Source organism: Nicotiana sylvestris, chromosome 4 (assembly GCF_000393655.2).
Source record: "Nicotiana sylvestris chromosome 4, ASM39365v2, whole genome shotgun sequence".
NCBI lineage: Eukaryota > Viridiplantae > Streptophyta > Magnoliopsida > Solanales > Solanaceae > Nicotiana > Nicotiana sylvestris.
Genome location: NC_091060.1, coordinates 90,450,319 through 90,475,350, shown reverse-complemented (window position 1 = coordinate 90,475,350; position 25,032 = coordinate 90,450,319). Strand labels below are relative to the sequence as shown.

Sequence of the window (25,032 nt, the reverse complement as noted above, 5' to 3'; positions counted from 1 at the left end):
CACTACATTACAAATTCGAGCATTGCATTAGGCCACAAGATACCACTACAGGGAACTAAAGTAATAATTTATCTAGTTTACTAGTCTTTTAACAAATAAATAATCTAAACCGGATAAAAATAACAAATCAATTTAATCACAAAACAATCACGAAAATACATATACCACGGTAAAAAGTAACTAATTAACATTTTTTTAACAACTAATAACAATTCCTCTATTTTACTACTTTTTTAGCATACTAATTCTATAGTACGGATAAAAAATAACAAATTAGTTAAATCGCAAAAAAATCACAAAATAACATATAGCACATTAAAAATAACTAATATGCAATTTTTATACGAGTTTTAACAAAAACTAAGTCGGAATACCTCGATTTAAAGTTTTTTAAAAGTTGAAGATTTTGTGATTTGAGCCGAAACGAGCAACCCACTCCGAAATAACGCCTTAGCTAGGACGTGGGACCGAGAATCTATGCTTTTTGTGGGACCGGTGAGCTTCACTCGAGCTTTTTTCGCCAACAATATGAGGGGGGGATCGAGTGTTCTGTTCTGGAAGGGAAAGGGACGACAACTTATTTAAGTATAATGCCCTTTATTAAGACGTTATGTATAGCGTTTTAATAAAGAACGTTATATGTATAGCGTCTTTTAAAAGGGCGCTATACTTAACTGGGCAAATGGCCGTTAAAGTATAGCGTCCTTTTAAAAGACGTTATATATAAATTGGTCACCAATTTATTTTATATATTTCGGTTCTTTCAGTCTAGAACCACATTATAATTCCGGACTCATATTTTGAGTAACATTAACATTGATTACTGCACCATAAAAATTGATTGTCTTGTTGATAGCGACAGCTTACTTGCAAACTTCCAACTGTTGATGTCAGAGCTCATTTTTCCACGAATCAACGTCTGGAAACATCAACTAGCAATATGACACATAATTTGGTAAATACCAAATTATCGTATCGAAATAAATTATTTTGGTATTTAGCATACGGTATTTTGATATTTGATTTAAGTTTTTAAAAAAATTAGTATTAGGTATGGTATTTGGTATTTTAAGATAAAATACCGAAATACCGATACCGTACCAAAATATATATTATATTACACAACATATATTATCAATTATAACATAAATATAAAAAAATCTGAAATTTTACTTTCCTTTATTCTGTAAGTTCATCAATTAACTCTAAACAAGTAACAAGACATTTCTAATGATCAAATATTCTTTTATGTACAATTTTCTCTATTTGAGTCGATATTTGCTAGTTTTGAACAAAATTTTTGTCAACAAACATTTTCAGTTTTGTATTTTTGAATACTTTAATTAAGAATATTAGAGTGTGTGGCTCTATGCACTAGTTAGTATTCAAACCGAATAAACCAAAGTTACCGAACCGAATAAACCGAAAGGAGAAAAACCGAACCATACCGAATTTAATTAGGTACGGTATTGGTATAGAATTTTAAGAAACCGAATACCAAAAATACCGAACCGAAATGTCTAAATACCGTACCGTACCGACCGACGAACACCCCTAAATTATTTCCTATGTATCAGCTGGTTTGCAATTAAGAAGAACAGGAAATTTAATGAAGTGTACATAGGCGATGTGCTTTCCAAATAGACAAGGTTAGAGAATGTTGCGTCTCTCACACATAGCTGACACAATGGAGTAACAGCGTAGTAACAAAGACTCCTGACCAAAATGAAACACTGGCACGCAGGTTCCAATAGACGAACTTGCACGAAGGGCAATATATTTAAACAGCAGCTCAAAAAATACAGAAACATATACACAGAAAATCTAGAGAGTTTATCGGCAACTGATTTGCAGGAGCATTTGCATATTAACACAAGTTTGTCCTTGATGTTGGTCAGTACTCGAGTGTATGCTAATGTCAAATTCAATTCAATTTCCAAGGTCTCAATCTCACATTGAAGCATCCTTCACATCTTTACTCAGAGATTATATTTCTTACCCTCGCAACACTTTGGTAACATCAGCTAAAGCATTGCTGATTTAGTCTCGCATGATGCTAATGAAGCCATTTCAATTTCTCATTCTCAGCAATGAGCAGACTTCAGAACTTTCAAATGGTGTCCCTTGCTAGGGAGGACTTAACCTGCTTAATAGATCTTTCAAAATCACTCCAAGATGGACGGAGCATAGCAACAAATTCATAGATACAATCACTAGCAATGTCACGAAGTAGCCAAGTATTGGGTTAAGATATGATTCATAACAGATTTGTACATCAAAAGAACCAACCTTTTCGCTGATAAATCAGCAGAATCAACTTCATCATCTGTACTCGTGTATGTTCGTCACGTCAAACTGACGGAGCATGCTCTCAGGATTAGATTAAGCAGTCATCCTTCCTAGCTCTTAGTACTCAATCTACTGATGCATTATGTTAAAGAAAACCTACTTTAGTTGTAGGTTTGCTTAAAAAGCTCGACTTACAAGCATTATGAGAACTTATAACCTCCATACAACTATCAATACATGCTGTCTCTGATTGCTTTGACATGGTCATATCCTTTACATGATTTCCCCCACTAGCTAAATTTGAGTACTGCTCATTCTTGACAATTCTATATTGATTCAACGAATAGTCATCTGACTTCGGAGGAGACCAAACATTTTCCGCTGAAACATTTGGGAAAATATAGTTACTTTATCCAGATAGAGAAAGTAGAAATGTGTACAGCAAGAAAAGGTGCAAATTGCTTAGCTAACAAATGGTGAGTTAACCTGTCCACTTATTTTAGCAAATTCTTTTTTACTTTTTCTGGTGATTAGTACTTTAGTACTATCTAATTGCATTAGCTACTTCCTGCTCTATGTAAACCAAGGGGTTAAGTAAATCTAAAGTTTTCCAATACCATTCTTTTCTTGGAGAGCAAAAGATGTACTATAGCTTTCTAAAAACTTGGTGGAGATCTTGCATACTTCCTCATCAAAGCAAGTTCTGGATGTGTTATATCCTTAGAAACATACCTTTCATGCATCTCCTGATCTCCTCTGGCTGCATGGCCTTCACCCCTTTCACTGTTCTGTTCAGTGACTCTGCCATTACCCTTCTGACTTCTGGCGGCGCATTGGGACAACCTTTTGAGGGCCCTTTTGGATCACCTCCAGCCAAATGCGCCTTAAGATGTGTAATTCCTCCGGAAGAAGATATGAAACCGCAATACTTGCAAACAGCCCTCTGCCGTTTTGCATCAACTGGTGTAGCATGTTCCCAGGCAGCATCAAGTGGCCTTCCCCTTCTAACAGATTTTTTTGACGTATGTGCTGCTAATTTAAAGGAGAAAGAGGAGAATGTACAAACAACAGCATTCAGAAATAAATCTTAATTGACGGTGGGGGTATTTAAAAAATTAAAGGAAGAAAAAGAGCAAACAGTTGGCCTTCCTAGCAAAGTAACATTAACAGAAACTTGTTATAGTAAAGGAGAAATTAATAATTATCTGTGATGGAAGCACTTCTAAGATAAAGAAACACAGCCATAGCAAATTGCTCCCGTAATACAAAATTTTAGCAATACGAAGATACTAGTTGCAGGAAAGAATGCCACTTCCCATATGCAGTGCAATTAAAGGTGGTCAAAAGATCGTGAGCAAAAATCATGGATGTACAGCAGCGTAAACCCAACCCGGCTTCCCCCTCTGAGATACCAGAGAGACAGGGAAACAGGAATAGGGATAGGGAATATATTTAATTAAAATTAAGTAATTGGAAAGACAAATCAAACAGCAAACTGAACTAATAAAGAAAAAGAGTGACAGCACTTATCCATTTTCATGGGATAATCCTTTTCAACTTTTACAAGGACAACGAATTACTTTTAGATTGATACACAAAAGGAGGTCACAGGCTGGAAACAGCCTCTTGAATAAATGCAAAATAAGGCTGTGTACAATAGACACAATGTAGTCTGGCCCAAACCAAAAAAATGGAGTTCTGAGTCATACAGATTTTAAGCTAAGTAACAGGAAAGAAAGGGTCATCATGAAAAATGAAAACATTTCAGTTTCTCTCATAACGATAGAAGTAAATTATCTTTCTGTGGAGCAAAAGACTCCTGTCAAGATGTTACAATCTTCCACATTAGAGGATTTAAAATCATCCACATTTTCAGAAACATACCTTCCATGTCAGTCCTGATATCCTCTAGCTGTGGTGCCTTCACCCCTCTTATAGTTCCTTGTAACCATTCTGTCATCACCCTTTTGACATCAGGTGGCACATTTGGACAACCCTTTAACGAACCCGTTGGATCACCCCCACCCAGATGTGTCTTAAGATAAGTAATGCCTCCAGAGGAAGAGACAAATCCACAATACTTGCAAATTGTCCTCTGTTTCTTTCCATCTACTGGAGTAGCATGTTGCCAAGCATCATCAAGTGGCCTTCCCTTTCTAGCTGTTTTTGAGGCAGGTGCTGCTTATTTAAAGAAGGAAGAGGAGGATGTCCAAAGAAAAAGATCTTCACTTCACAGATTTGGGGAGGAGGATATTTAAGACAAAGAATAAAATGGAATAAAAAAACAGAGGTCATCCTAGAACTGAATAAGTGCTAAAAGCAAGTTACAAAAGCAGAGAAACTAGTAATTGAGCATGATGGAAGAGCTACAAAAGTTTAAGTTAATTGGTAAGTAACCCAAATTCTTGAATTTTCTGTCTTTTAAAAAAAATTGTTCAAAAGTAATCTTATCGATGTTGCACCGAAGGTGTTAATATACAATAATCATGTAACATATACAAAACCCTAAAAATCCCAAAATTTATAAAAATTTCATAACCAACTATCCATGCAGATTTGGGTATTCATGCTACAAACCTACACATGGATACAAATCAAATAAAAAGGAACTTTTGACTTTGAACATGGATTTTCAATTCCCTCCAGTAGGAGGAGACCAACTCTTTATGACAGGGTGCTGATGCAATTTAAAGGGTTAGTAATCTTTTATCAGGAGAAAAGGTCGGTAAAAACTAAACAATCAAAGTAAAACACAAGGCTTATAAGGCACACATTCAGCACTATGCCTAAAACAAACTTTTCTATTCCCCTCAGAGATAGAGTCAGAAAGAAACACAAGAATAAGAAAAGGACAAGAATGTCAATACTATTTCATGGAGATTTCTTTCAACTTCACATGGACAATCAATGAAGTACTGTAGATTCATATAGAAATGGAAAATGACAAGAAAGTTGGGGCATTTTTTAGGTCACATCTTTCTGAAACATTACCATCACTCCTCCATGATCTAATTTTCTTTCTAACATTTTGGATTGACAGGAAGCTTTCTTGCTGTGAGATTCTGGCCCCCACACCCAATAGCAACAACGAATGTGCTGAACTATTAGCGGGAGTAGAAAACTGTGGCAGGAGAACGGTTGGTCAAACTAGTGGTATTTAGTACATTGCTGGCCACGAACACATTATTTGTTTACTTCTAACTGCGCTTCTTCCTTTTAGAAAGAGGGAAATGGACTATCATCTAACTTAAATACCGGAGCGCTGCAGCAAATTCCATATTTCTAGTGAACTAAATCACATCGATGAAATGTAATTTCAATTAGCTATGTTACAAATGTATTGAGTGATTAGTGAGCTCTTGTCGTGACTAAATGATCTCTTGCATGCTCCATTGTCCTTAAAAGTCCTATATGATATTTTCTCACAGAGAAGCTTCCAATCATTTAGATCTTCAGTTCTGCTTTTCCATTGTCTATCAATTTCTACTAGCTTGTTATTACTACATGTTTTCTTTTCACATGTTTTACTACTTCGCACTTTCTCAAAACTAGATTCAGTGTAGGGAAAAGGGGAACGTCAGAATTCAGAAGATTGAGAACTTAATGCGGAAAAGTTCAACAGGAAACACTAACAAAGATCTGATGAATCACACGTGCAAGCATTTTTCAGTGTGAAGGACAAGAACTACACGTCACCTCAAGATAGCCCTAATTTTTCAAACTATAAAATGACCATAACTTCAGAGGATGAGGTGATTAGTTTTGTAATGATAACTGAAAAGATCAAATCAGAAAACATTTTTTTTAAAGGTAATAAAATGAATTAAAACATCTTTCTGAACAATAGTGCACAACATGTCCCATAGTAATATGTATCTTTGAACTTCAGTTTAACCGCTCATCTTCAAAAATATTTTCCTTTCAAGTGTAGGTACACAGAGCAAATAAATATAGCTGAAATCCACATTACCTAAATATGTTGATGAAGGTGATATGTATTATCATGCATGGGTGAGAGCAAGCAACCAACAAGTTTAGTTACTCAAAGGCTTACAAGGGTCTTTCTTATTGGAGAATTCATTGCAACTTCCATCCTTCCCAATGACAACATCATTAGCTAACTTTGGGGTTGAAGCTTGTGTCACTCGGGTATTATAAATGAAACAATCATCGGATGAGTGTTGAGGAGGAGCTTGTCTTCCATTGAAAACGCCCCATAGATATAATTGACCCTCAAATCCTGCAAATTTAGTGTGGTTAGTTGAAACATGTAAAGAGCTTGTAGGCATTCAAGACTTTGGGATGATAACAATTACTCTGATGCTTTTCTGGCAGTTGAGCAGAGGTAAAAATAAGGAGTTCAGAATCACCAACCAAGGCTTTTAAAGCAAAGTCGTAGTGTCTTAAATTGTACAGCAGATTGTCGAAAACCTGATCATCTCTGAAACACAAAATCATACCAAGATTAGAGGTGGTATAACAGGTGAAGCAGAGATATAGTCTAGGTTGGTTACCGCACCTGCCTTTAACTGAAAAGAAATAAATGGCAATATTATCATCAATCAGTTTAGAACTTTTAAAACTCTTAGGCCAGACATCCAGCCTGGGAAGCAATTCAAAACACAAAACCTCCGCCATCTCTTTAGCTGCCAGCCATACTTTTGCGCATGCTTTACTTGATAGATGGGCCGTAAGATTCAAACTCACTTTCGGATGGGAGATCATGAAACTACCCCTGTGAAATGAGAATAACCACATTTTATACATAGAACTTAATAAGAACTAGTTGCAGCCTCCTCCAAAAGAGGTGAGAGGTAGGATGGAAAAATAATGATAAAGTAGTAGGGTTTGCAGTGTACCGCCATATGGTATCAACAATAGGTTTTGCAGCCATGTCACAATTGTGAGCTGAGAGCACTAATCTTTACCAAGCAAACTTTCTTTCTTTCGATCTGTAAAGATCGTCTTTTTTCACTTCAACAAGCTTTCATCAGATGTCAACCATCTATACTTAACACCATAAGAGAAAAGGTCAACCATAATACAATCTCCACATCCTCATCTTTTCCTCTTTAATCCCGTCTGTGATTGTTAATGTGCATAAGCCTCAAGTGATCAACTACTTTACTAAACCCAAGGCAAGAGAGTTAATCTCAGCTACCATAGAAAACAATGTTCTTTTATTTTTTTTTTGTATAAAGTATCATAAAAACTATGTTATACTGTCATCTTTCCTCTCTAAACATGTCGGCTTTATTTATATGGTAAACAGAAATAAAAGATATATAAATTACAACTTCAACATCAGCTATTTCAAGAATAAAACTTTTTTTCTGCTGTCAACAACAACTGCGCCTCAGTCCAAACAAATTGGAGTCGGCTATATGAATCCTAGCTGACCGTATTACTCCATATAAATTCATCTCAGATTATACAGAACAAAATGCTTTTGCCACTGTCCAAAGGAACAAAAGTCTTCTGTTGCTTTTTGGGGGTTAAACTTGACTAAATTTCAGGATGGTCTCAATTTATATAAATTTAAAATGAAACATATAACTTTAAATTTGTTCTTTGTTTAGATTAAAAGAAGTTTGCTGCGAAAAAAAATACAACATAGGTGATGTTTTAAGCCTCAAAACTTAAAGCAAAAGAAGAAGACTAAACATTTTCTTTAGTTGTAACAAAAAAGGCCCAAAATAGCATATCAAGTATACTCTTGCGGATGAAAGTAGAAAATCACCAATCTATGGTATTTCGTCTCTTGTTTTTCTTTCCAAAATCTAAGTCATGAAATCCATTTACTTCTATTTTCTTCTTCCTCTGTGCATTGCATAATTATAGTACCATAAAAAAGAGGAAAATGATCAGGATAGCTGAAGGAATTAAAAAAAACATAAACTTGAGAAATACAAGTATTATTATTTACAAGTACTATATTAAAAAGAAGATAAAATTTTCACCTGATTCAGCGGAGTCAAGAAAGAAGTTGTCCAACTGATGATGAGCTGAGGAAATGGGTGAGTTTAGACAAGTTTTTGGGGGTTATAGGGTTTCGAAAATCCTTGCATAAAATAAAAGGGGAAAATAGGTTTCAGTAATCGGTAGACATATACACCAAATTTCCCAATTACACCTGTAGTGGCGATGATGCCTCCCCACTCCCCCCGCGCCACCCACCCCCGGGGGTGGGGGCCTTTTTTTTTTTTTTTTTCCTTCCTGTCTCTCCCTTTTTCAAAAAATAAAGTATACTCTTCCTTTCTTGACTTCGTTTTTTTTTTGGAGGGTTTCAAGGGGTAGGAGGAGAGGATCATGTAAAACTCAAGTTTTTTAAGCTACGAATTTTTGTTGGTAAATCTTTAAATCAAAATTAAACCAACATAAATTTGTTGTGTTTTTCTTATTTTTTATTATTTTTAACCTCAGGAATATTATGTGTATGTCAACCTAAAGTTTTTTTAGTATAGTAAATTAAAACTTTTTTCGTCATGTCTGGTATATATAGTTGAATTTATTAGTTCACTATCTCACTGTTTAACCAAAAAATAGAATTTCAGTCAAAGCTAGAATTTAGAAGAACACGGGTTACTGATAATCAAAAGAATATACAAAAGAAAGTGATTTGGGGTAATTAAAGTATAATCAGGAGAAAAAATAAGTAAATCAAAATATATTCCGATAATATCTCTTGTCCCTACAATTGATCAGATACCTCCCTTTTATAGGTATCTTGAAGATATGCGTTTTCCCCAAATCATAATGAGGCTATTATGAATAATTAAAGACATTGAATGCTACGTTACATAATCATTATAATCAATACAAATTCTCTAATGTATACAGTATTTAATGTCTGTCAAATTCTGTATCTGCGCTCTTTACTATGGTCAGATCCATTCCTTTTGATTCTTGGATATAAGTGACTTAAACAGGTATGGCCACCCGTGCCTCTTCCTTTGTCCTTGCTCGTTTCTATTGCTGCTCGTGCCTCTTGACTAATTATAATTCTTTGACTATTTGACCAGTCCACGTGTCTCGACACGTCATCTTTATATAAATGTATTTTTTTCCAATACAGATAGTCCCCCCACTTTTCATTTATTCATCAGTTGAATATTTGGGAAGTGGATTTCATTAAAACGAGAATTTTTGTCACCATTAATGCTATGACAAAATTGACGCTTCAATTGTCACTTCCATTTAATACTCTGTACACGTATCAATTTTCCATTGGTTCTGCAGTTTTGCAGCCTTTTTCAAGGTTTTTATGGTTCCACTATTTATGAAGTGCCAGTTATCATGATTGTGATCCTTCCTTCACTGTACTTTTAGTTTTTCGGTCGATTATCAATATAAATATAACTTCTTCCCTTGTCTTTTACCTCATAAAGTTTTATTGAACACTTAATTTCTCAATTCTCTGTTTACTTCTTCTTTACATCATTCCTCTTCGCTATGTATTCACCAAACCCTCACTCTCGAGAAGTCTCCATTGTTGATTCTTTCCCCAATACCCCTGTTAGGCATAGAAGGGGAGGTAGGCTTCGTAGCTTAGGATCTACTCGAGGTGGTTCGTCTATACCTTCTTCTAGTTCTGGTCCTTCTTCCAGAACCAGAGGTTCCCTTTCTCACAAATCTTCTTCTAGGAGTAAAGAACCTTCTGAACCATTACGCGAGCCTTTAGTAGAAGAGATAGTCCCTACAGAATTATCTTTTTACCACGATAGGGAATCTCTTAGAAACCAAATTTCCGCTTTAGATCGTGTCAATACTTACCCCACTCAAATTACAGAAGTTTTAACTCCTGTGGTTCGTAAGGATTGTCATTGGAGTAACGATTTTCTCATTATTATCCCTAATCCGAATCAGAGAATAACTTCTTATTTAACTGGGTTTTCTTTTGTTTACACATACCCTTTTACTTTAGGGTTCAGACCAGCGATTGACCTAGTCATTCTCGAAATTTGTCGTTTCTTCAACGTCTATTTGGTCCAAATTGGTCCGATCATATGGAGGGTTGTTGCCTGTTTAAGGCATTTAGCCACTAAAGCCGAAGTTCCTTTTACTTTCCCCCACTTGATTCATCTTTACTCACCTAGGCTTTTTCGCAATGGTGTTTTTACACTATTATCCAGGAGTAAGAGGGTTTTGGTGAGTCCCGAAGATGACAAAGACCGTGGCTGGTATGCCCGATTCGTTGCTGCCCCCACTGTTGGTTTAGTGGGTGAGGATAATGTTCCCTTCCCTGAGAAGTGGAATTTTGCACGTAAGTCTTTTAACATTCTCGTACCTTTTTCCTTCAAGTTTGCCAACTTCTCTAATTTTGCTTTTGTTATTTTTTTTAGCTACCATGGGAGTTGTGGGGGATGTTCCCAACTTCCGTGTTTGGGTAGATAAATTGCTGAAGATCGCACCGATGGACGGTAGGCCTTGGAAAACACTTTCTAACTGTTTTGGTTGGAAGGTAAAGATTCATGGTAAGAATTTATATTTTTTGTGCCTTTCGTGTCTATATTCTCTTTTATTGCTCTAATTTCTATCCTTCTTTTCGTCAGGATTTGTTATTCGAGGAGTTACTGCTGAAGCAGTTGCGGCTTCTCGTGTTTTCTCGGGAACCCGTACTCCTTCAAGAACCCGTATCTCTCTATAAAGAGCCCGGGAAATAGTTTTGGGTTCTTCTTCTGCAAAAAGGAAAGCTGCAGAAGAGGAAGACTCTGAAGAAGAGGGAGATGAGGGCTCCCTGGTGACAAGGCCTCGAGTTAGGAGACGCATCGTCTCTAATGACGAAGCTGAAGTGTCGGTTTCTCTTACCGAACCTGTTGAAACTCCAATAACAATTCCTGACGATGACGTCACTCCCCACGATACTCGTGAGTCTATTGAACAACTTTTCAACAGCGGATTTGGGCGTGAAGATGTAGGACCTGTTTTAGACGAAGTACCCTTATCTTCTTTTCCAACTCTCGTGCTTGTGGTTCCTTACCGGCCCCAGCTATTTTCGTTCCTTCTTCTACTGCTTTCACCTCTTCTCCGGCTCCTCCTTTGACTATTCCCCCTCTTATCGTTCATCATACAGAATTGGGCTCTTCAAGTAGAAGTGACGCTGTGAGGCGGGTAACTATTGAAGTTCCTGCTGAGAGCAGCCTTTTGAGAAAGTCAGGTCAGGCAGATGTATGGTTGGAGCCTTTAATCGGCCCAATTAAAAAAGCCAAGTTGGGGAGTCATAGTTCCCTGACTATAATGAATGATATCGTACATGCTACTTTGAAGGTACTTTCCTTCTCTTCCTTTTTTGCTTTATAATTCGACTATCTTTGAGGATTCTTACTTCTTTTTCCCCTTTTTAGGACAACCTTATTGGCACAGAAATGATGAAAAGAATCGCCCCCTTGTAGAAGATAGCACGTAACTCTCAGTTGGAAGCAATCAATTGGAAGGGACAATTTGAGAGTGCACAGATTGATATAGAAGACTTACAAGAGAGCAAGAGTACCTTAGAGCAACGAGTGCGGGTTTTAACTTCAGAATTGGCTGTTACAAAAGCTTCTTCAAGCCAAGCAGAAAAAGAAAAAGAACGTCTCGAGTCCTCCTTCTCAGAGTAATTATCTAAAGCTAGTGAACAGATTAGAGAGTTAAAAGCTCTTTTGGACCAAAAGGAAGTTTACGCTGGGGAGCTCGTGCAAAACTTGACTCAAGCACAAGAGGACCTCAGAAGCTCTGCTGATAAGGTGCGTGCTTTAGAATTCTCCCATGCCTCTCTTCAAGCTTCCCACAACCCCGCCTTGGCTGAAAATGAAGAGCTAATGAGTGAGATCGCTGCTTGGGAAAAGGATTATGAGATACTTGAAGAAAAATCTGTTGTCGAGACAAGTTGGGCATTTTTGAATTCTCGTCGTGATACCCTACTTGAAGCTGGTCAAGAAAACTTCAACCTAGAGTTGGAGTTAGCTAAGATCAACGAAACCATTGAAAAGGCTCAACAAACTCGGGACTTCCCTTCTCCCATGGCTGAAGCTCCCGTGAATGTTGAAGCTGATATGGGTATCCCAATTCTTTCAAGCCCAATCGAATCTGTTGCTACAAGCCAAATTGAAACCACATCTGTTGATGTAGCGGCCCAAATTGAACCCACTGTTGTTGATGCTCCTGCTTCGGTTCCTCAAACTTCTCACTGACCGGTTTTGAACATTCTAGTGATTTTGCTTTTGTTTTGGAAAACTATAATCAGACCCTTAACTTTATTTGAGGGTTGATTTTGAAGTCGTAAGTCCCCAAGTCTTTTGTGGGGCAATATATATATATAAACAATCTCGTAGTTTTATGACTAAGTTTACCTTAGTCTTAGATTTTTACATATTAAGAAGTTCTTCGTGTTATTATTATAAACTTCTGTTTTCTTTATTCTTGCCTTAATTTTTAAGGACTTACAGAATAATTTGCATTTTTATTCTTCGAAAATGCTTCTGTTATCCTCATGACTAATTAATTTGAACATGAGTTTTATAAAAGAGGGCCCTTTTATATTTCGACACTTAATGAAGTAGACGTCTCAACTTCATAATGGTGTTGACATACGATAAAAGAAATAGGAACACACATGTTTCTTTGAAATAACTTTGACAAGTTGTTATTGGAACTTATAATACTTTACATGTATTTGAAGTACATCTATAATTTTCTCGTAACTGTTTTTCTTGTAACAGATTTTTACAAAAGAGGAGTAATAGGTATGGGTTTTTTCCTTATAACTCGTTTTAGTATATGGCCTTTACCCTAATACCCTAACTATAATGAGATTTTTTTCTCTCTTTAGCCTCAGCTCGTGGCTCCATCTCGTAACTTTTACTCTGCACTTGACTCTTTTAGGCTTGATTTTCCCTCAATCTTCTTTGCCTTCTTTATACACATGTCTATGTATATTATGTAGTCCCCTAAGTGTTTGAGTGTTGAAGTATGAAGCCTCGAGCACTTGATAGTTCCTCTCATTTGGTCCTTTTCCTGAAAAGGAAAAACATACGGGACTCGGAGGGGCGATTATAGATGAAGACTGCATACCCCATATTTATTTCTATCAGAATAGTTGTAACCCTAGGCCAGGAATTTTAGGTTACTTCGTGTGCCTTATAGGTCGTGACTCATCATTTAGTACGGGATAGCTTTTTGCCTGACCGTGGGTTTCCCTTAGAAATAGTATCTCTTCAAATGAACAACATTCCAATGTGAAGGTAGTACCCTGTCATCCATTGTTTCCAGTTCATATGCTCCTTTTCCTGCAACATCACGAACTCTGTAGGGTCCTTCCCATGTTGGACTTAATTTTCCTGCGTTAGCTGCTTTTGTAGATTGAAAAACCTTTTTAAGCACGAAGTCCCCAATTTTGAAGAACCTGAGGCGTGCTTTTCTATTGTAGTATCGTTCTATGACTTGTTTTTGTGTTGCCATTCTTATTAGTGCAGCTTCTCTCCTTGCTTCGAGTAAATCTAGATTGACCCGCATCTCCTCGTCATTAGATTCTTGTGTCACCTGCGTGAATCAGGTACTCGGTTCTCCTATCTCGACTGGAATTAAAGCTTAAGTTCCATAAACCAATGAAAACGGTGTTTCTCCCGTACTAGTTTTCGCCATTGTACGATATGCCCAAAAACACCAGGTAGCACTTCTGGCCAATTCCCTTTTGACTCTTCTAATCGTTTCTTTAAATTGTTGATAATGACTTTATTTGTTGATTCTGCTTGCCCATTACCCATCGGATGATAAGGCGTAGACGTTATCCTTTTAATTTGCCAACTTTGAAGGAATTTCGTGATCTGAGCTCCTATAAATTGAGGGTCATTATCACATACGATCTCCTTTGGTACGCCGAATTGACATATGATATTCCGCCAAATAAAATCTCTGACTTCCTTTTCTCGCACCTGTTTGAATGTACCTGCCTCCACCCATTTAGTAAAATAATCAGTGAGAACAAGCAAAAACTTTACCTGTCCTCTTGAGTAATTATAATTCTTTGACTATTTGATCAGTCCACGTGTCTCGACACATCATCTTTATATAAATGTAGTTTTTCCCAATACACTCACTATAACTGACTATACATTGACTTAACATTGAAAGAATACATGTCAAGAATGTCATTTTTATTTTGAAACTAAAATTATCTCAAAAAAAGGACATTTTCTCTCACTTTATATATAGGTGAACTATTAATTTAATCTATCACTATAAATGGTTCAACATAAATCATTTTTTGCATGTGTAAAAATATTGCTATTAGGAGTCCATTTCAAAGTCAAAATGATTATGAACATGCCCAAATCCAATATGGTTTAAGTGAAACTTTAAGAATTGTTTCGGTAGTAGCTTAATTGTATATGACTATCTTCTTTTTTTCCTTACAAAAAGTTGTTGGAACATGACTTATGCCGGTATAAGTTATGCTGGGATTGTTGTTTATTCACTGTTTGGTATGTTGTATTAAGAATAACAATTGTATAATTTATAAGAAGAAGGTATAAGTTATACCGGTGCTAATTACCCCTCCCTCTATAAGGTATAAGTTATTCCGGTGTTAAAATATAACTTATACCTGGTTTGCTAACCAAACAGAATATTAAGGTGGTATTAAATTTTTATACCACCCCTATACCTTCTTATACCTCGTACCAAATGACCCCTTATTGGTTAAAATGCCCATTGTTCTCCCTTCAAAAAAGAAGTGTACAGCATAATGATAACAGCAAAAATATGCTTGAAGCATGTCTATCACTAAGCACACACTATTTGGCACAAGCTCAAAGTAAGTTTTTACCTAATTATTGACTTTTGAAAGTCCTAATCTCAACAAAGTAAGATTTCAACTAATAATATCTGCACTACTTGTTGCAAAGATAAGTACAATTCAACAATGTAGCAAGTATTCAGAAAACTTGCTTATGATCTTCAGCTTTTTCTAAAATCTAGTTCCTGCTAAAATGAGTTCTTGGAGTTGCCCATGGGCTATCCTCCATTTTTCCAGCACAATTCATGATTTCTTCACATCCCTCTGGTAAAACAGATTGAATTCTCACAGTCGGTTTCTTTGGAGGCAAAATGGGCAGTGGAGCTTCATTTTTAAGCATACGGGCAACTTCCCTCATTCTCGGCCTCTTCTCCTGATTAGGGTGCACACAAGAAAGTCCCACGACGAGCACCCTATCCATCTCGTTCTTCTGAAATCGTCCCTTTAGTTTCGGATCAGCAGCCTCAGTTATCCTCCCCTTTTCCCACAAATCCCACACCCAATCAGTAATCAAAACCCCACATTCATCGATAGGCTTTCTCCCCGATGCTACTTCTAGTACCACAACACCAAAGCTATACACATCCGTTTTAACAGTTGGAACGCCAGAAAAGACGTATTCAGGAGCTAAATATCCCATTGTTCCAGCTGGTACAGTAGCATCCCTTGTCCTAGAATTATCAAACACTTCAGCTAAACCGAAATCCCCAAGCTTAGCATTGAACTCAGCATCAAGCATTATATTACAAGTCTTCACATCTCTATGAATTATCTGACTCTCACATTCTTCATGCAAATACACCAGAGCAGACGCAACGCCAAGAACTATATTCAGCCTTCGCTCCCATGTCAGAAACTTAGCAAAATGCGAGTGTTCGTGTAGGATTTTGTTAAGGCTACCATTAGGCATGAATTCATAAACTAAAACCAACTCATTTCTCTCACAACACCATCCTTGGAGCTGAATCAAATTCTTGTGTCTTAAGCAGCCAACCATAGAAGCAAATTCAGTATTAAATGGAATATGTGAAGGACCTAATCTAGTCCCTTGAACAAATCTCTTAATAGCAACAGTTCCCTTAGAAGGAATATCTCCTTCATATACAACAGCAGATCCTCCTTCACCAATTATCCTTTCATTATTAAATCCTTCTGTGGCTGATTTTATTTCAGATAATGACAATCTTTGAGGCACTCGATTTCCTTGTAATCTACACATTTGGCCTTCATTTTCCCCTCTACTACCATCCCTTTTTTTTCTCCTTAACACAAAAACAGACACAATAGCCAGAATACCAACAACAAGTGTAACAACGGCAGCTAAGCCACCATATACAAAAATCAATTTCAGTAAACTTTTACTATGATGAGGGGCAGAAAAATGCTCACCAATTTCCTCAGGAAAACACATCAAGCAATCTCCTTCATCGGATTGACGATCCCAAGACGTTTGAGACGAAAGCAATCCGAACTTTCTGAATCGCCAACGATTAATGCTGTAAACTGCAGAGCCTTTTGCAGTGAAACCAATTCTCATAAACTCCTTCAACTGATTGGAAATGTCAATTTTAGTAGCGAGAACAGGATTAAAAGGCCTAATTTGCATTTCATAACCAATCCAAACTCTCATCATTTTTTCAGAATCTTTATACTCAATCCAAGCCGTCAATTCTTTCCCACTTTTCAAATCAACATCAGCAGACGCCAAAAACTTAACTTCTTTAACACCAATACCAATATGATTATCGTTTGTATCAAATTCCACGGCCAAGAATGAATCTCCCATGTCAGAATCTCGATTGGGAAGACCCATGTAACCATTAGAGTTGGTCAAAGAATCAACATCAGAAGTGATCAAAAAGGCAAAGCCATCACCAAAAGGGCAAGAAGGGGTAGTAGGGAGAATAGTAAAAGAGAAAGTGCATAAGAAAGAAGCAGTGTTATTTGTTAAAGAATCAAGAAAACGAATTGGGTAAACATAGAAAGCTCTACCAATGGCAGAAATGGAAGGTGAATTTGACGAACAGTTGCGTTGTTGAGTGAGGTAAATGGAGTTGGTGGTGAAAGAAGCGTCACCGTAAAGAGTTACATTGTTAAGAGGGAAGAAAGGAGATGAAAAGGAAGGTGAATTGATGGTTAAGATGAGAAACAGAGTGACTGTTAAGAGTTTTTGAAAAGGAAAATGCATTCTTGACGATGAATTCTGGAAATTTGGTTTGTGGGTTTTTGCAGAGAGTTCTTGAATTTTAGGAAAAGTTTCGGTATTTGATGGTTTTTCTCCTGCAGAATTGCAAATGAAGAGAGCTCTGCAGTTTGCATCAACTGAGCGGGAGAGAATAGAACGGTTAGCCCACTTTAACGGGTGAAGTCGGGTCGGGTAGATATAACTAAAGTCAGCTGGGATTTTAAGTATTGTATGTATTTTGGTTATACTCTTTTTGTGAAAATATGTTCAAATCAAATTATACTATGATGGCATGGCTTAAGATTTTTCCAATTTTTTTTTGTTTTGTTTTAAAAAAGATATGAAGAGCTGACGTCCCTAAGAACAACAACAACAACAACAACAAAAAACCCAGTTGATCTCAACAGGTGGGGTCTGAGGAGGGTAGTTTGTACTTAGACCTTACCCCTACCTAATGCAGGTAGAGAGACTGTTTCCAATAGACTCTCGGCTCAGGAAGGGCAAGAAGAAGAAGAGAAAAGCAAGGAAGGAAGAAAGAAGGAAGAGATAAGAAGAAGGGAGAGACAAAAGATAAGTAGTACCAAATAATATCAACGGGGAATACAATACATGAGGCGAACAAAATCACATAACGTAATAAAAATCTAAGAATATGAAGGGACATGCATGCTACTAAGACTATCGGTGAACAACTTTAAACTACCTACTAACCTTCTTCCTTAATCCTCGATCTCCACACCCTCCTATCAAGGGTCATGTTCTCAGTGAGCTGAAGCGGCTAATCACCTCTCTCAAATACTTCTTAGGTCTACCTCGACCTTTTCTCAAACTCTCCATGGCCAACCTCTCACACCTCCTAACAGGAGCATCAATGCTTCTTCTCTTAACATGTCCGAACCATCTCAGCCTCGACTCCCGCATCTTGTCCTCCACGGAGGCTACTCCCACTCTGTCCCGGATAGCTTCATTATTAATCATATCTCTCCTGGTATACCCACACATCTATCTCAACATCCTCATCTCTGCTACTTTCATCTTCTGCACGTGGGAGTTCTTGACTGGCCAACACTCAGCCCCATACAGCATAGCCGGTCGAACCACCACTCGATAAAACTTACCCTTAAGTCTTGGCGGCACGTTCATATCACACAAAACACCGGAAGTGAGCTTCCACTTCATCCATCCCGCTCTGATGCGATGTGCAACATTTTTATCAATCTCTCTGTTACCCTAGATAATAGACTCGAGATACTTAAAACTCGCTCTCTTAGGGATAACTTGAGCATCAAGCTTAACCTCTATGTTTGCATTATGGGTCCCGTCACTGAATTTTTACTCCAAGTATTCTGTCTTGGTTCTACTCACTTTGAAACCTTTAGACTCCAAGATCTGTCTTCAAACCTCCAACCTTGCGTTAACTCCGCTACGCGTCTCGTCAATCAATACTATATCATCGGCAAATAGCATGCACCAAGGCACCTCCCCTTGGATGTGTTGCGAGAGTACATCCATCGCCAAGGCAAATAAAAATGTGCTAAAAGCCGATCCCTGGTGCAACCCCATCACCACAGGGAAATGCTCCGAGTCACCACCCACAGTCCTCACCCGAGTCTTAACATCATCATACATATCCTTAATCATCCTAATGTACGCTACCGGAATGTCGCTAAACTCCAACCACCTCCACAGGACCTCCCCGGGACTTTATCGTATGCTTATCAAGGTCAATAAACACCATATGCAAATCCTTCTTCCTCTCCCTGTACTGCTCTACTAATCTCCTTACCAGATGAATCGCTTCTGTAGTCGAACGTCCCGGCATGAATCCAAACTGATTCTCGGAAATAGACACGTACCTCCTCACCCTAGCCTCCACCACCCTCTCCCAAACCTTCATAGTGTGACTCAACAACTTGATACCCCTATAAATATTGTAATTTTGGATATCACCCTTATTCTTGTAAAGCGGAACCATCGTACTCCACCTCCATTCTTCGGGCATCTTCTTTGTCTTAAAATAACATTAAACAACCCAGTGAACCACTCCAAACCTGCCCGCCCCGCGCTCTTCCAGAATTCCACCAAGATTTCGTCTGGCCCCGTCGCTCTGCTCATGTACATCTTACGCATTGCCTCTTCCACCTCCTCTACCGTAATCCACCTACAGTACCCAAAATCCCGCCGACTCTCGGAGTGCTCTAACTCACCCAACACAATGTGTCTATCCCCCTCATCGTTCAACAGTTTATGAAAGTATGTCTGACATCTTCTCCTATAAGTGCCTCGTCCATCAACACTTTGCCATCCTCATTCTTGATGCACTTGACTTGGTCTAAGTCGCGGGCTTTCCTCTCCCTCACCTTGGCCAACCGGTACAACTTCTTGTCTCCGCTTTTGCCCTCGAACTCCTCGTACAAACGAGCAAACGTCGTGTTCTTAGTCATCGTAACTGGTAACTTTGCCTCTTTCTTTGCCTTTCTGTAACATCCCGATAAGTCCTCTTTTCCTCCTCGTTTGTACTCTCCACTAACTTCAAATAAGTAACTTTCTTAGCTTCCTCTTTACCTTGAACCTCTCCATTCCACCACCAGTCCCCTTTATGACCCCCGGGAGAGCCCTTCGTGACCCCTAGGACCTCTCTAGCAGCTACCCTAATGCAATTCGCAGTCGTGAAACACATACTAGATGCGTCCCCCTACTCATCCAGGCCTTCATAGCCAACAACTTCTCCCCTAACTCCTGAGCTTTGTCCTTGGTCAAGTTATCCCACTTGATCTTAGGTTGCCTACACCCGCCCTCTTCCTCCTACTCATCTTGATCTCCAGGTCCATTAGGAGCCTATGTAGAGTCGTGAGGTGCTCACTTAGGATGATCTTGCAGTTAGTGCACATACCTTTATCGCATTTCCTGCAAAGAAGATAATTAATCTGAGTCTTGCCCATTGAATTCTAGAAAGTGACCAGGTGCTCTTCCCTCTTCGGAAAACTCGAGTTAGTTATAACCAAAAGTGAATTACCTCCCTCATTCCTATCCCCAAAACCGTACCCGCCATGCACATCATCATAACCCCTAGCACTAGCCCCAATATGACCATTGATATCTCCGCCAATGAACAACTTCTCTGTGTGCGGGATACTACGCACCATCTCATCCAAATCCTCCCAGAATTGCTCTTTGACCTCCTGGTCCAAACCTACCTGAGGAGCGTACGTTACTAATCACGTTTATAGTAAACCCACAAACTACCAGCTTAATACTCATCAATCTACCATTTACCCTCCTAACCTCAACCACGAGCTCCTTGAGGTCCCTATCAACTAATATCTACCCCATTATTACCCCCAGCGCTCCATGAGTACCATAGTTTAAACCCGTCTACATCTCGTGCCCTAGTACTCTTCCATCTAGTCTCCTGAACACACGCTATGTTGATCTTCCTCTTTTGAAGAATATTACCTAACTCTATAGACTTCCCCGTCAACGTCCCAATGTTCCAAGACCCAACTCTCAGCCTAAAGGCTTTCTTACCCCCTTCCCACCCATGGACCCCACCTCCAGCCTCACCCGAGGACATGACCTTAAGAACACACGCTATGTTAACATCCCTAAGAACATTTTTGAAAAAGGGGAAAAGAGTTGTATGACATTAATGCAGTCTTTCATTGGAATGTTAACTTAAATACAGAGGCGGAGCTAGGATTTCAACCTTGTAGGTTCTGAATTTTTGGATCACGACTTTAAGTGTTAATGTCTGGATTCTAGATTTAATATTTATACATATTTCATGAATTTAAAATATCAAATACACTGGTTGATCAAAAGTTACTAGGTTCGACCGAACCCGTAAGGCGCCTTGTGCCTCCACCCCTACTTAAATAAATCTTGAAAATATCAAGAGCCTGTTTAGCAAGCTACCAAAAACTACTTATTTTGAAAAATACTTTTGTTTAAAAGTGCTTTTCGTGAAAGTATATTTTGGAGATTAGCAGTTTATGTTTGGCCAATTCGTTTGAGAAATACTTTTTGCTTTATTTGATAAACACATTGTGTTTGGCAAATCTTTCTAAAAAGTACTTTTGAGTGTCACATTACAATAAAGGACAGTAAAGGTTTAGCTTACAATTAGCATTATTTCAAAAGAGAAATTATTTTTAAAAGAATTTAATTAATTTTTCATTTTTATTTAATTAAAGTATAACACATAAGATAATATATATTAAATATTTTAATCAATATAAAATATAAGTATAAAAGCAATAATATTTATAGAAATATATGTGCTTACAAGTTACATATATGAAAAATGCTATCTATTGTTGAGAAATAACAAACTAGGTAGTATTGCATTATGTCAATTATTATATGCATGCACGTCAAAAAATATATAATAAAAATACAAACTAGATATTATATAATATTGGTTTACTACAAAAGAGATAAAGAAATCAAACCTTATGAAGAAAGTTCTTGAATTTGATGATTAGCTTTGTTATTTCAAAGAGTACTAGGAGATGAAGAAAACAAGAAACGCCAGAAGAGAAAAGAAGAGATCTATTTATAATAGTGAAATTATTCCAAATAGGAATAAGAGAAGAATAATAAAAATACACTAAGATAGAAAAGAGAAAAAAAAATGTGAGAGATAAAAAAAAGTGAAGGTTAATTTAATAAGGGATAATTTAGAAAATATAATTTTATGGCAAGGATATTTTTATCTAGAAAAAATTAATTTTTTTATGAAGAAAGTTCTTGAATTTGATGATTAGCCTTGTTATTTCAAAGAGTACTAGGAGATGAAGAAAAGAATAAACGGCCGAAGAAAAAAGAAGAGATCTATTTCTAGTAGTGAAATTATTCCAAATAGGAATAAGATAGGAATAATAAAAATACGGTAAAGATAAAAAAAAAGAGAAAAAAAAATGTAAGAGATAAAAAAAAAAAAAAGTAAAGGTTAAATTAATAAGGGATAAATTAGAAAATATAATTTTATGGCAAGGACATTTTTATCTTGAAAAAAATAATTTTTTGTTTCTGCTTCTCGGAAGAATGTAGAATTTATAGCTTCTTCCCAAAATCAGAAAAAATGTTTCTGCTGCTGCTCAAAAATAGTTTTCTATTTTCGTCAAACACCTCATATTTTCAAATAAGTACTCCCTCGGTTTCAATTTAGATAACACACTTTTCTTATTAGTCCGTTCTAAAAATGTCACCGCCCAAAATCCAACTAGTCGTGATGGCACCTAACCCAACCCGCTAGGTAAGCCAATTAACAACTATCAAATTTCAATGAAATAAGACAATTAAGTAAAAGAAAATATCTGAATCATATACATTTCCCAAGAACTGGTAGTACCAATCATGAGCTTCTAAGATTAGAATTTACAAAGCTGGTATGAAATAAATTCATCATCTGTTCGAAAAGTACATAAACATCTTTTTATATTCTAAGGCTACCATGAACACGGGGCAGCTACAACCGGAACGTAGGTACGTCTTCAATTCCAACTCTCGTCGATCACAACAACATCAACAACCAACATCTGCACGCAAGGTGTAGAAGTGTAGTACGAGTACAACCGACCCCATGTACTCAATAGCTAACAAACCTAACCTTAGGTTGAAAGTAGTGACGAGTTGGAACAAAGGGCGGGCACAACACCAATAGCCAAAAACAGTTCATATCAACGTAAAGCAAGTAACAAAAGAAGTAACTCAGAGATAGAATACTCAGATTTTTCATAGTTTTCCGAAAAATAGTTTCGCTCTTCAAGTATATCAGTGAAAACCCAAATCCTTTACCGAAATCGTCGAAAATACGAGTAAGTTTGAAAACTGTAATTTTTCCCAAAAATCCTTTCAACAATAAATAAGATGTTTCATTTTCTTTCCAGATAGCAAGTGTAAAATACCTATTTATGCCCATATGTCAATATGTGTAAGAAGTCATGAATGACATGATACCGTACATCATGAGAAAAATGCATCTCTATGCCTGTATGTCTTGTGTGCATGTTAATGCAATGTATCTGAGAGATGAACTCATGTAGTCACACTCTCAAAGTACTTAATCTCACTGTCTCACTCTTTTCACTCATTATGCTCAATCACTCAGTACTGTATATGGCAAATTCGGCCCAGGGAAGATCCATCCCGGAATATATACATCAACTGACCATCGGTCCATCAGTACTGAGTAGGGCCAAATTCAGCCCATGAGAAGATCCATCCCCAAGTATATAAATAATTCGGACAATATACATGTCCAGGGAAGATCCATCCCTCAATATAATCAACTGCACTCACTTGGGGTGTGTGTAGACTCCGGAGGTGCTCCTTCAGCCCAAGCGCTATCATAAATCAATATAACTGCTCCGGCGTGCAGCCCGATCCCATAAATGTCACTCATAATTAGGCCTTCGGCTTCACTATGTCATCAACCTCTCCAGTCTCTCGGGCTCACAATGCCAAGAAACTAGCCCAAAATAATGATATGATGTGTCAATAAATGGTAATAGAGACTGAGATATGATATGCATATGAATGCGTATGACTGAGTATATAAAGCAATGAAAGCACATAACTCAACATCGGAATGACCTCAGTGGGTCCCAACAGGATAAGCATGTAGCCTAGTCATAGTTTCTAACATGGATCACAACTCAATAGCTCAAGTACATAGAAATTTTATGGCTACAGGTAAGATAAGGTAACTACAGAGTACCACAGAAATAACGGAGTCACAATTCATACGGTGCACACCCACACGCCCGTCACCTAGCATGCGTGTCACTATAACACCAATCAGATAGCACGTAATTCGGGGTTTCATACCCTCAACACCAAGTTTAGAAGTATTACTTACCTCGAACAAGCCAATTCCAATGCCGAGCAAGCCAAGCGTTGCTCCAAAAATGTCATCCCGCGCATACCGACCTCCGAACGATTCAAAACTAGCCAAAAACAACTCAAATACATTAAATAATGCCAAAGGAAATAAACCCAATCGATAAATGTTGAATCTTTAATCAAAAGCTCAAAATCATCCAAAAAGTCCAACTCGGGCCCGCACCTCGGAATCCAACAAAACTCACAAAATCCGACAGCACATTCAATTACGAGTCTAACCATACTAGTTTAACTCAAATCCGACTCTGAATCAATGTTCAAAACTCAAACATTTACTTTATGAAATTTTAGATAAAACCTCCAAATTTTACTTTGAAATCATCAATTAAATGCCAGAAACAAAGGTGGATTCATGAAATATAACCAAAATCGAGTATAGAACACTTACCTCAATCCATATAGTGAAAATTGCCTCAAAAAATTGTCCAAATCCGAGCTCCCCAACTCAAAATATGAACAAATAAACAAACCTTCGATATTAAGTATTTTTTGCCCAACTGTTCTGTTTTTGCATGCCAAACTATCCCGAAACTTGCTTCTGATGCCTCAGATGGACTCCTTGTGAAATTTCAGTCAAGTTAGGCTTTTGAATCACTCCATTTGACCTTATAATGAAGGAGATATGTTGATTTCAATATTTGAAAATAATGCAAATTTTTAAATACGAAGTCAACAGCAATTTCGTAATTAATCTGAAAAATCTAACAACCCAATTTCTAGTAAAATGACCATAAAATCCTCATACAATGTCCAAATTCGACGATTCTTTTCGCTATGGCTCCATAATTATGATAAGATCTAATGCTTTAATCAAAACAGAAATTGGAGCTCTTTTGTTCAATGTGGTACCATTTATGCTTGACGAAACGACGTCGAA

General features: G+C 37.4%; 2 protein-coding genes across 5 annotated transcripts; both read right to left on the bottom strand.

Annotated features, from left to right (window-relative positions):
- Positions 1-1,717: 1,717 nt before the first annotated feature.
- LOC104220727 (uncharacterized) lies at positions 1,718-8,556 on the bottom strand. Of its 4 annotated transcripts, none has more exons than XM_009771649.2 (8): positions 8,250-8,556; positions 7,149-7,416; positions 6,809-7,024; positions 6,606-6,730; positions 6,344-6,529; positions 4,174-4,470; positions 3,022-3,318; positions 1,718-2,670 (listed from the first exon to the last, which is right to left on the bottom strand). In XM_009771649.2, the coding sequence occupies exons 2-8, from the start codon at positions 7,181-7,183 to the stop codon at positions 2,435-2,437; spliced, it is 1,392 nt and encodes a 463-aa protein (XP_009769951.1). In that variant the 5' UTR covers positions 7,184-7,416; positions 8,250-8,556; the 3' UTR covers positions 1,718-2,434. The 4 variants fall into 4 exon arrangements, with proteins under 4 accessions (XP_009769951.1, XP_070028195.1, XP_070028194.1 ...); XM_070172094.1 differs by having other exon boundaries at positions 7,149-7,299; XM_070172093.1 differs by having other exon boundaries at positions 7,149-7,294.
- A 6,474-nt stretch (positions 8,557-15,030) lies between these two features.
- On the bottom strand, positions 15,031-17,373 carry LOC104220726 (L-type lectin-domain containing receptor kinase S.6). Its single transcript, XM_009771642.2, has one exon. The coding sequence runs from the start codon at positions 17,250-17,252 to the stop codon at positions 15,243-15,245; it is 2,010 nt and encodes a 669-aa protein (XP_009769944.1). The 5' UTR covers positions 17,253-17,373; the 3' UTR covers positions 15,031-15,242.
- Between the last annotated feature and the right edge of the window lie 7,659 nt (positions 17,374-25,032).

What these genes read in the sequence shown, in the direction of transcription:
- LOC104220727 (XM_009771649.2), bottom strand. Translation starts at nt 7,183, where the DNA reads ATGGCTGCAAAACCTATTGTTGATACCATATGGCG. An exon ending in ATTGTTGATACCATATGGCG is followed by an intron (nt 7,025 to 7,148) that starts GTACACTGCAAA and finishes CTCATTTCACAG; the next exon opens with GGGTAGTTTCATGATCTCCC. An exon ending in CTCCAATAAGAAAGACCCTT is followed by an intron (nt 4,471 to 6,343) that starts GTAAGCCTTTGA and finishes TCTTTAAATAAG; the next exon opens with CAGCACCTGCCTCAAAAACA.
- LOC104220726 (XM_009771642.2), bottom strand. Translation starts at nt 17,252, where the DNA reads ATGCATTTTCCTTTTCAAAAACTCTTAACAGTCACTCTGTTTCTCATC.